The 12504-nt window shown below is 47.5% G+C and overlaps 1 protein-coding gene across 5 annotated transcripts in view; it reads right to left on the reverse strand.

Moving 5' to 3' along the window:
* The window catches only part of LOC119167801 (beta-hexosaminidase subunit alpha), a 608225-nt gene that overhangs the window by 181279 nt on the left and 414442 nt on the right, over positions 1-12504 (reverse strand). For all 5 annotated transcript variants that reach the window (XM_075882394.1, XM_075882390.1, XM_075882391.1 and 2 more), the window contains exons 9-10: positions 11668-11751; positions 6339-6411 (exon numbers count right to left, since the gene is read on the reverse strand). In XM_075882394.1, the coding sequence (XP_075738509.1) occupies positions 6339-6411; positions 11668-11751 (157 nt within the window). The remainder of the gene's footprint in view (positions 1-6338; positions 6412-11667; positions 11752-12504) is intronic.

Consider the following 12504-nt stretch of genomic DNA (forward strand, 5'->3'; position numbering starts at 1 on the left):
AGCGCATGGGAAACACGACCAACGTGATAATCCTTTTCGACGGCTACTACGTGCCTCGTTACGTGAACTACGGCGGGATGGTGATAAGGTGCACTCTTTACAAGAAACATATCGATATGTGCTACGAGTGTGGTCGTCTGGGACACAGGGCCGACGTGTGCCCCAACCCGAACGACAAGAAGTGCTGTGGGTGCGGATGCGGTCCCCCGCCCGATGATCATCGGTGCGAGCCGGTGTGCCAACTATGCGGAAAGGGTCACCTCACCGGAGACCGCAAGTGCAAAGCTAAGTACAAGACGCCCTACCTAGTCAAGCGCCGACAGTGGGAACGCAGAATGCGCGAGGAGGCTGAGGCCGCTTACAGCAGTAGCAGCACCGTCAACGACGGGGAGGAGGGCTACGGACGACGCCACGCACCGAGACGGCGTCGCGGCAACAGTCGATCGGCCTCGAGGGAGACCCGCGCGCGGAGTCGCACTCGCTCCCGTACTCGTTCTCGAGCCCGCTCTCGCAGCGTCTCCCGACCCCGTTCAGCGAAGCCTCGCTGCACGTCGACGGCCCGAGCCAATCACACAGCGGCAGCCAAAGGCGGAGGAGAGGTTGACCCCCATTAATTGAGGTGGGTGGACGTCACCTCCAGACGCGCGCCCAGCACACCGCTAACGTGAACCGAGACTGCCATTGATAGAAACCCAGATGTAGACAGACGCGGCAGCTCTGCTTACAAACGCAACAGTGACCCAGAAAGTCTAGTGCAGAAACGATTGGATCAATTCGAATCATTAATCCAAGAACTAAAGCAGGAAAATGCAAGGTTAAGAAACGAAATTGCCACGTTGAAGGAGAATGCCCCGACAGTTCCCTTTCCTCCTCCTCCTCCAATTAAACCCGTCGCAGCCGACGCGGCTGCTAGTACAGCCGAGAGAATGAAGGAAGTCATGGAGGCTCAAGACGCGCACCCCGCACCCACCAAACGTAAGGCACTTGACCCGGAACAATTCGACGTCAAATCGCAGAAACGCGAGGAGAAACTCCGCGAACGAGTCGATAGACTCGACGACAAGGTAGACGCGATGATGACCCAACACGCGCAGCAAACCGCGCAACTTAACAACGCAATCGCTCAGCAAACCGCACAAACCGAACAGTTGAGCATTGCAATATCTCAGCTCACAAAAATGGTCGCGACGCTGCAAACGCGCATAGACAATATCGAAATGCGACTTCCGGCCGCAGTGGGTCGCCCAGTACGAACGACTGGGAAACCATACTTTAGGCCGTTACCCGACGAAGAGGCGCAGGATCAGCCGGACGGCAAACCATAACACGTACAGTCACCATGGCTCGACACGAAACCACACAAACACAACGCCCACAACAGCATAACACACGAAACACGTTCACTATCTGGCAGTGGAACTGCAGGGGGTACAGGAGGAAACGGGCGCTTCTCCAACAATTCTTACGTAGCCGGCAACGACCGGACGTAATACTAATGCAGGAAACCAATGACCCGGTCAAGCTGGCGGGGTACAAATCTATACAAATCAGTACAAATTTATAGACGAAGCTGTGACCGCGGGAGCCCCACCGGCCGCTGCAACGCTAGTGCGACGCAACCTCACCGTGGCGCAACGCGAACTTATGAACGTTAGCATACCGCATGTATTCATAGAGCTCATTCCGACGAAAGGGCGCGGCCCCAGGCTGTTTGTGCTGAACGTGTATAGCAGACCCAAAGCCAGACACCGCTTTAGCACGTTACTGCGAAAGGCACGCGAGGCAGCTGCCGACGGGCCCTTGCTCATCGCGGGCGACTTCAACGTGCCCCACGCGTCGTGGGGGTATGGCTACGAAACGCCAAAAGGTAAGCGCCTTTGGGACGATGCGCAGAATGAGGGCCTCGAGCTCATCACAGACCCTTCTGCGCCTACGCGCAGGGGCAACAGCGTATGTGCAGACATCTCACCCGACCTCACATTTACCAAGAACGTTGCTAGCGCGCGATGGCACAATACACAGGAGGACCTGGGTAGCGATCACTCAGTGATCGAGATCCAGGTCGACGCTGAACCTCACCACCGCGTTCATCGGGAAGGTACCAAGGGCAAGAACCACCGCCTGGTGGATTGGGACGCGTTTCGCAAAGTCCGGAAAGAGCACAATCGTGGCAATGCGGCTATTGAGGATATAGATAGCTGGACTGCGACGCTCAAGGGGGATTTAGAAACGGCGACGCGGGAGGTTCCGCCAGAAGCCCACCTCGAAGTGGTATACAGCAAACTCCTACACATGTGGGAAGCCAAGCGCAGCCTGCAAGACAGGTGGAAGCGTCAACGCCACAATCGAACGCTGCGCAGACACATAGCACGGCTAAGCAGGGACATGGAAGAGCACGCGTTACAGGTATGCAAAACGCAATGGGAAGAGATCTGCAATGGGATGGAGAACCAGCTGGGACGGGCCAAGACGTGGCATCTCCTCCGGCACCTCTTGGATCCAGAGGAGACGAAAACATCGCACGCACATAAGCTTAACAAGTTGCTGCATGACTACAAAGGCACCCACGCGGACTTTCTGGATGACGTGCGAAGCCGTTACTTTCAGTCACGTAGCCCCCTCGCGCTCTCGGCATACGCCTGGGAGGGTGAGGGTAACGCGGAGCTAGACGAGGACTTCAGCGTTGCAGAGGTGAGGGTGGTGCTGCACAGGCTCAACACAAAGTCGGCGCCAGGCCCGGACGGGATAACCAACAAAGCGCTACGTAACTTGGACGATGAGTCGATAGAACAACTGACGGCTTACATGAACGAGTGCTGGAATGCGGGCGCTATACCGAACTCGTGGAAAACGGCGCGCATAATTATGATCCCCAAACCGGGCAAACGAGTACAGATTGACAACCTTCGACCGATATCCCTGACGTCCTGCGTTGGTAAGGTCATGGAACATGTGGTTCTCGCTCGCCTTACCAACTACCTCGAGGACCGAAACATGCTCCCACACACGATGCTGGAGTTCCGTCGTAACCTTTCCACACAGGACGTTATGCTTCAACTCAAGCACGATATCGTAGGCAATCCCACACGATCCACCAAAGCGATACTCGGGCTCGACCTCAAAAAGGCGTTCGACAACGTTAGCCATGCTGCGATACTTGAAAGTATACGAGCGTTGGGACTTGGCGAGAGAACGTACCACTACGTACGGGATTTTCTTACGGGCCGCCCGGCCCGATTAGCGATCGGCGAACTAGAATTGCAGGACATATACATGGGTTGTACGGGCACGCCGCAGGGCTCCGTAATCTCGCCCATGCTCTTTAACCTCGTGCTTGTCGGATTACCACGAAAACTCGCTGAGATAGAAGGCCTCCACCATAGCTTGTACGCCGATGATATCACCCTCTGGGTTGCCGAGGGAAATGACGGCCACGTAGAGCAAACGCTGCAGGAAGCCGTCGACGTGGTGCAGGACTACCTTCGCGACACTGGCCTCGAATGTTCCGCAGCTAAATCGGAGCTCCTGCTCTATAGACAATCGCGCAGGGGCCGTAAACACAAGAACGCCGATTCCGCATTCGAGTGCGCATATAGAGAAATTAATGTACGCACATCAGACGGCGCTGTCATCCCACAAGTTAACACCATTAGGGTACTGGGCTTGCGCCTGTCCGCCAACGGCCACAACGGCGAAACCGTTCGCCGACTACAGGGCGCGGTCAATGAAACAATCCGGTTGCTGAAACGAACAACAAATCGGCATAGCCGAATGAAGGAAAGCAACACCATTCGCCTAGTACATGCTTTCGCTATGAACCATATAACGTACGTCGCCTCCTACCTCAAGTGGCAGGCGACTGAACGCACCAAACTAGATTGTCTCATCCGCAAGGCGTACAAACGCGCAATAGGATTACCGGCCAATACCAGCACGGAAAAATTTCTCGAGCTGGGGTTGCACAATACTCTAGATGAGATAATCGAAGCACACAACATCGCCCAGTATGAACGTCTGGCGAAGACCAGAACTGGTCGACACATTCTCGAGACACTGGGTATCAACTACCATACGCAGCGCGGCGAAAAGGTCGGGATACCCAGACGTATTCGCGAGCGCATCGTCGTTATGCCGTTGCCGAAGAACATGCACCCGACACATCACATCGGTCGGCGCAACAGGCGCGCCCAAGACCTTGAAAAGAAATTCGGCAATAGCAAAGACACAGTTTACGTGGACGCGGCCCGTTACGACTGCCACCGCGGCTTCGCGGTCGCGATCACGGATCATGTAGGAACTTGCGTCACGAGTGCGACGATAGGCACGGAAGACACGGAGGCGGCCGAAGAAGCTGCCATAGCCCTCACGATAGCCACCACGGACGCCGAGGTGATATTCGGCGACTCGCAGGCGGCGATACGCAACTATGCCAGTGGCCGGATCTCCCGCGAAGCGGCCCGCATTCTCCAAATTCACGAACGCAACATCTGCCGCAAAAACGACAGCTTCCTCGTATGGACCCCCGCCCACACGGACCCTCCGCTTGTGGGCAACGCGACTGCCCACGCCGCGGCTCGAGGACTTACACGCCGAGCTGCGACGCCTGCCGACAATCCCGATGTCTCGCACACTTCGACAGCGATGCGGGAATGGACGTAAGGGGAACGCATGACCACTCTCAGAGACATCACGCAACACTACAGACTGAACAGATGCAAATATCCACCACCCCACGCCAAACTAAACAAGAAACAGCAGGTTGCCTGGAGACAACTACAGACACACACGTAACCGAATCCGGTGATCCTTCGCCTCTGCTACCCAGGCATTTATACGTCCGACGCGTGTAAGGCGTGCGGAGCCAGAGCGACGCTGCAGCACATGCTGTGGAAGTGTACCGGTAACGCGCAGCTGTCCCCTACGAACCCGGTAGACATGGCGGTCTCGAACCGCGAGGCGCGATGGGAGGCGGCTCTGCTCAGCCACGACCTTGCTGATCAACTGTGGGCCGTCCGGCAAGCCCAGGATGCCGCCCGGGTCCAAGGACTCGAGGCCGTCACCTAGGCCGGGGTGCTTGTAGCCCCACCCCGCTCAATGACGCCGGACATGTTCAATAAAGTTTTTACTCACTCACTCACTCACCCATAATATTGCTCTCAGGACTAGAACGGCAGTTCAGTGACCAACGCACCCGTAGTCAAGACAACTGAATAGTTCCGAAAAGGCTTACTAATGACGTAATGCGATAACATATCTACAATGTTCCTTCACTCCTCAAGAAGTATAAAAACGAAAATATTGATATTCATGCCTTAAACCCAACAGCCATTAGACATCTTTATTTGGTTTCAACGATTCATGACGCTTGCTTGGGAGAACAAGTACGAAGACTTACTAAGTAAATGCTAAAACTATCACTCTTTTATTTGATGGTGTTCGTTTCTGTTGTATTTATATTTATAGTATTTATTCTAGTTTTACTTATCACATGAAGTTGCATTGTTTTTTTTTTTGCTTTTCGCTTTTCAAGAGAGTTGTCAATTGAGCACTGTTGTACACAAACTCACTTCTCCTATGTCCTTATTTATCTGTTATTAGTACAACTCATGTGTCTTTATTAACTTTTTTGTTGTATGCTGTGTATAGTGCATGCTGCCATAAAAGCTTTCAGGAACTCAAGCTGTTTGCAACAGTTTGTCGCCTGAAGGGCCCCCAACAAATACTAAAAAATGTTGGAAATAAAGACTTTATTGACTGATTGATGTCGCTGTAAAAAAAAAAACGCCTTATAATATTATCATGTGAAGTCTCTTTAACGGTTGTAAAACTTTGATCCAGAATCATGGAATCACACCAGGTTGTGTACTCAAACACGAGCGGCAAGTTTGTTGCGGCCCACCCATTACAGTGTGTGGGGGTGCGTGGCACCTAACAGACTCGTAGTGGTTTCGTTGTGAATTTCGAAATAGAAGAATGTTGGCCTACTGGATGCTCAGCCAAACATGCCGAGTGTGTCAAGGACGTTGTGTAGAACATTTTTTTGTCGCATGTCCGTTCTACTCAACAAGGCCAAGACCGAGATTCCTCCAAGTATTTGTCGTCGTAGTTAGATGTAATCCATAAATGCATCTCACGCTTTTGACAGAGTTACATCAAAGGGCGCGGGACTGCTCAGGCACCTTGTGTTATCGCAAGACATTTCAATGTTCTTTTGAAAAGGTTAGCTAACAAAGAGTTAAAGCATATGGAGGAGACCGTACAGTGTGAATTCGAAGTTGTTGGTGCAATGCTCTGTGGACAGATATAGCCTGGTGTGCAAAAGTTATCGTTACACTTACCTTCACATTGTTGTCGAATACCTCTTGCCAAACTACGTAGCTTTTTCCCAAGGCCTGAACGATCTCTAGCAATCTGCAAAACGCACAGTAGTCAACAACTATACGCATGTTCTATTAGTAGTGTAACAATGTTGACTTATTATGATGGGCAACCGATGAGAAATGCTGCATACGGAAACAGAAAAAGTCCGTAAAAAGTCCGTAAAAAGCTTCGTTTATTTATGCAATGAACTTCGAATGTGCCGTATTTCTTTTAGATAGTCCAGGAAGATGCAAAATGGCAAGCTTTCCCATTATGAACTTGAGCAAGAATGTGATTTGACGTTGTTTTTGGATAAGGTTTTATCGCAATTTAAAGCTAAAAATTGCTACCTAACACTCACTAAGAGTTCATTAAGATATCTTTTTCCCTGCCGTGTTTTGCTATGACTGCTAAAAAATAGGAACATTTTCAAACGACTGTTAGTGCAGTACAGACGTGTTGAGAAGCGTTATACACACTTTGAAAACCATTACGTGATTTCGGAACATCCTTGACAACGCAAGAGTATGTGGGACACTTCTCACGTGCCTCGTTGTGTTGTCCTAATTTGTGGCTGCTTGTCACATAGGAAAAAACGCCGTGCTCAGCAACTGCATTTGCAAATGAGTACTGCGTGAACCCGCAAGTAGGCGGAAGTGTTAAGAAAGAGAAACAAAACATCTACCTGTTTGTAGGACAAAGTCACAGGGAAATAAATAAAAATTTTTCAGAAAGAAAAAGCTTCTTAGTTGCCGAAAGTTTTGTCGTGATCCGGCGTTCGAGCATGGAACCAGCATTTTTCCGAAGTGGTCGCCCCACCAATTGAACTAACCAAAAAGCTAGCCATTGACAGCTTGAGGGCAAATTCATGAACAACTCAAAGCACATGGACACAAGTATTGCAAATAAGTTCTGTGGAAACTCGCAAGATGGGAAAGGGTTTAGAAAGGGAAACAATTAAGACCATTTAGCAGAAATAATTTGCAATACGTGTGCCCATGTGCTTCGAGTTGACGGCAAAACCGCCGTCGCACTGTAAATGGCAAGCTTACTGGTTAGTTCAATCGGTACAGCGTCTACCACAAAAAGGTTTTGGCCCGAGGCTCAAACCACGCACAAAACAAAACTTTCGGCCACAAAGAAGCTCTCTTTTTGGAGAAGTTTGTATATAATTCCTTGTAGGGTGGTTGTCTTGTTGAGCGGCATTTGTATAGCACTCACGCCTACCAAGGAAAAAATAGTCAAAAAGTGCTACGACTATTATTATTAAAACAGTTGTTCGGTAATGAGGAGCTCAACAGACACACACACATACCAAGAAATAGGTAATGTTGCGCTCTGTCCCGTTGTATTGTATTGCGTCAGCACGCGTGCGCTTTGGTGTAAAGAAGGAACGAAGTGTAAATTTAGGGCTCGTTTTATTGTTCAACACAATAGTTCTAGCTTTTGTAAGGCCATCTTAAGTTTTGCTCAATTGCTTGAATACTTGTGTTTAATGCCCAAATGTCAAGATCGTCTGCATATAGCGAATATTTCAATCTCGTAGGTAAAATAAGGAATAATTTAGCCATAACGCAATAAAATAGGCTTAGTTTGCTACCCTGTGGAGCTGCTTGGCTAACTTCATGCTCTTTACTTTTGTCGTAAGCTGTGTCAAGGGAGATTTTCCTGTCTCTTGGAATGCTGCGATCCATCTTACTGTTCTGTCAACTATTCACAACTGAATTAAATCGTGTAGTACTTGAGCGTGGCTGGTTGCGTCAAATGCTCGATTTAGGTCTGGAAAAGCTGCATTGACGTTTATTCCTCAGTTACTCTCGTGATCTACATAAGTTACAACGTATAGAATGGAATTTACGGTGCAGTGGCCCCTGCGGAAGCCTGCCAAGTTTTTCTGAAGGCACATTCGTACATTCGATCTACCACTGAAGTCTAGCCTGGGTCATCTTCTCCATAACTTTTCGAAGACAGCTAGTCAGGCTGACAGGACGGCAAGATTCAGTGAAAAAAGGTGTTTTGCCGGGTTTAGAAATTGGGACCACACTGACAATAATTATTGACTCTTTTAAGAGCAGAGGCATAATTCTTTTTCGTGAGAAATCAGCTCTACTTCCATTTATAAGAACATGCCTTAAGAAATTCAAGCATCAGATAGGCTCTCGGCACATAGAGCTCGTGCGACAGCACAAATTTCCGTGGGTTATTTTAGACATACATCTGTCTTGGGCTTGACAGGTAAAATCATTGAAGAAAGAAGTCAACTTCGAAATCAATATATTACATCGACTGACTGGAGTGAGATGGGTTAGTTCATTGCAAAAGGATCAAAATGTGGGCCAGTTGGTAATTCATTTTCTTCGTTCAGCGAACTGGGAGCGCAGAGAAGCCTATCACATTTCTGAAGCCTATCACATTTCCAGGAATACGGACCAATGTATAAGTCATCCTTCCTTCTCACTACTTGACTGTGAATTCAGCTACCTAGATAACCCTTAGACATGTGCCTTGATTACACGCTTCGCATGCTGCCCTTGATGTCGTCATAATCTTTTTGACATGCGCATTTTGTGTTTATATATGTCCTTCCGATGTGGAAAATAAATCAGTTGATAGTTGAGCGCTCGTGTTGTGTGGTTCCTCGCTTCGTCCTTTGTGTTTTTCTCTGCGCTCCCAGTTCGCTGAACGAAGAAAAAGGGTTAGTTCATGTTCTTCTTTATTGTGTGTACATTCAACAATAGTTACACAAAAAGTAGCTTACTCTGCTCCGGCTTTACATGGCACATCCCGAAGCTTAGACGAGAGGATCAAAATATTGTTGTCCAGACGCCTTCGTATATGTCTTAGTGTGCCCCAAGCATCTGCCAGTGCTTTGGTAATTGCGAAGTCTCGTCAACCAACTTTCCATGCTCTGAGATTTACGGAAACTTGTCAACATTATCTTCGCTTGGCAACTCAACAAGCTAATTATCCCCTATACCAACCTAGTCAGGCGTGATTACCAGCACGAATACATAAAAGTATAGTAGAATGCAAGTTTACTGCCTACGCACGAATACTGGCCTCCGTATGCATCCCGCTCACCGTGGTGTCTCTCTATTTCAGATATTTTAAGTTTGATTGCGAGATCAACTTGTACTAATGTATAAATCAAATCAAATCATGTCAAAAATCCTTATTTGTCGCAAAAAATATGCATGCATTGGGGTTAGTATATACAGGAGGAGGTCCCATAGCACAAGGCTGAAAGGGGACCTACTGTTAGAAAATGATATGCTGATAAGTACAACAAAATGGCAACAAAGAGCGATTAAGTTTATAATAATAGTAATAATACAAACGCAAACATGCAATATAAATGCCAGTAAAATGGTGATGATGATGTTTGATGTTTTGTGGCGCAATGGCCCTTTCACGGCCAAAGAGCGCCAGTTTATCTCGCTAAAGATATGGACATTGGTTGTGATAGGCGCCTGTATAAGGGCCATAAAATTCCTCGCGGTAAGGCAGATAAAAACATACAAGTAATAAAATCATGACCATGCCTTGAAAGGTGTATGTGGTCTTAATAGATGACAAATGTTAGTGATAACGGAAAACGATGGTGGAAATGTATGGCATTAGCACAAGTGCCTCACTCGTTCATGCCCTTGCGTCTAAGGGCCGTGAGGCAAGTGCTTTGTAGTGTAGCCACCGCAGCGAAGACCTCTCTGGAGAGGTCGTGCTACGGAATCCCCGGGTATATGATATGAAAACTACGAATTTCGTTTGAAAACGCTAACATTGATTTATGACTAAAAAGCGGTTCCCTACCGACGAACATTGCAGGGTATAAAGGTATATGTTGTCGGTAGGGTAATTGAAAGTGTTCTTTCTTAGAGTTTCTAACTGTTTGCACTGGATTAACATGTGAAGAACTGTTAATGCTTCACCACATCTGTCACACAATAGTGGATCGCCACTGGACAAAAGGTATGTGTGTGTCGTGTATGTGTGTTCTATCCGGAGCCTCGTTAGTATCACTTCTGTATGACGCATTTTGATACTGGCAGCCAATGACCAAAGTGTGGCTTAATAATGTGTAGTTTGTTTTGTGTGTGTCTATCCCACTTGCTCTGCCACTACTTCTTGAGGTTTAGTTTTAGAGACGGCTTAAGATCAAGGGCCGGGATTGATATGGGTCTAGTGGCAGTGCTTTCGTGGACAGATGCAGCAAGCTGATCCGCCCTCACGTTGCCTTGGATCTCACGTTGCCCTGGCACCAAGCACACTACAACATGTTGTTTGAGTGTGTAGAGTGTGCATGGAATGGAGTAAAGTGAAACGAGGGCAGGGTTCTTTTGTTTTTTAAGAGTGTGCAGAGCCGTTACCACACTGAGGGAGTCGGTATAAATAACTGCTCTTTGTATTTGTAATTGCTTGATGTGTTTAGCTGCCACATGTATCGCGTAAGCTTCCGCTGTGAAGATACTTGTGCCTGGATGAAGAGGGCCAGCATTCGAAAAGGATGGGCTGACAGCAGCGTAGGACACAGAGCAGTTAGACTTGGAGGCATCTGTAAAGAACTCAGGACGTGTGTATTTGTGTTGAAGTTCCAGGAAGTGTGTTCGGATATGGGCAATAGGCGCATGTTTTGTAACTTCTAGAAAAGACACATCGCAGTCTATAGTCTACCACTGCCACGGTGGTGGGTATGCTACAGGAGCCAAATTAATTGAGTTTAAGTGACACTCCAGTTTTGTCAGCTAGACCCTTCTGGCGAACTGAGAAGGGCTGCCTCGTTGAAGGCCTGTTTTGAAACAGAATGGAGCTCGACAAGTCATTAATAGTAGATTATGAGGGGTACTTCTTGTCTGCTTTCACCTTAAGGAAATATACAAAGGACAGGTAAGTTCTCTGCAGATGAAGCAACCACTCATTTGACTCAACGTAAAGGCTTTCTACGGGGCTGGTGCAAAAAGCACCCGTAGAAAGACGGATGTCCAAATTTTGCACGGGGTCCAGCATCTTCAAAACACTTTGAGTCGCAGACTGATAAATACGACCTTATAGTCTAAGCGGGTGCGAATGAGGCTTCTATACAGATTCATGAGACATTGCCTGTCACTACCCCACGTAGTACGTGACAACATTTTAAAAACATTCATGGCTTTTAAACAAATTGTTTTTAAATACTTGATGTGCGGTACGAAGCAGGTCAAAGCCGAAAAATGGGTTATCCCAACTACTTTGACCATGACCGATGAAAGATCGACTCCCAAGAAACAATTTTCTCAAAAACTTTGTTGTTCAAAAAAAGTGAGAACCCACCGTTGTATGTAGTGCTCCTCCAGCTTGTCGAAACGTGAGATTCCCATTTTTCGCATGAAGCTAGTCACGTTTGGATTCGACTTCCTGCGCATAAAATAAAGACCCCACCGAAAAGGTGTTAAGAAGAGCTCTTCTGAGCCAGCAACTTACAGTTCTCAAATACTTTTTTTACGTCTTTCTAAAGGGCAATTTCAACCTTCCGCATCTTCTGGAGAGAAACAGCATGTGACCCTTGCACACTAATTGAAACACGTTTTTTTTATGAACTACGCAGTTTTTATTTGCCCTCACAAGTTTGGTTTGCTTACTTTCACAGCGAAAGCAATCAACGTTGAAATTTTACTTGAAGCGGGTGTAAATTATTTTAAAGAGCACAAGTGGTTACTAAAGCTGAAGAAATGTCATTGTCTAGAGTCCTCTAGAAATTGTGACCAGTCTGGTAGGCATTGTGTTCCGCATAAGGAGTTAACCAAAACCCTATTCTTAAAAAAATCATGATTGCCAAACTCTCATGTTGAGAGAAATCGTTTTCAAAAGCACACATTGCTCACATTGGTAAGCTGCCAATGCAACGTTTAAATTCTTTTAGGATGCAGTTCTGGGAAACTTGTTGAGTGTGGACACTTCTAATAGCCAGATAAGGATGAAATATTCTCCACCAATTCCACCATATCTTACCAGTGGAAGGATTGCCCTTGAAACGTGATGTTTCTTATATAATATTTCATGTTCTGTGCGTCGTAGAAAAGCAGTGCTCTGATGTTCGTTGTATACATAGTGATTTTTATATTTTCTTTGCGTTAAGCTGCTAACATTCACAGGTTCCCATAGGTTAAT

This window comes from Rhipicephalus microplus, unplaced genomic scaffold (genome assembly GCF_043290135.1).
Source record: "Rhipicephalus microplus isolate Deutch F79 unplaced genomic scaffold, USDA_Rmic scaffold_12, whole genome shotgun sequence".
NCBI lineage: Eukaryota > Metazoa > Arthropoda > Arachnida > Ixodida > Ixodidae > Rhipicephalus > Rhipicephalus microplus.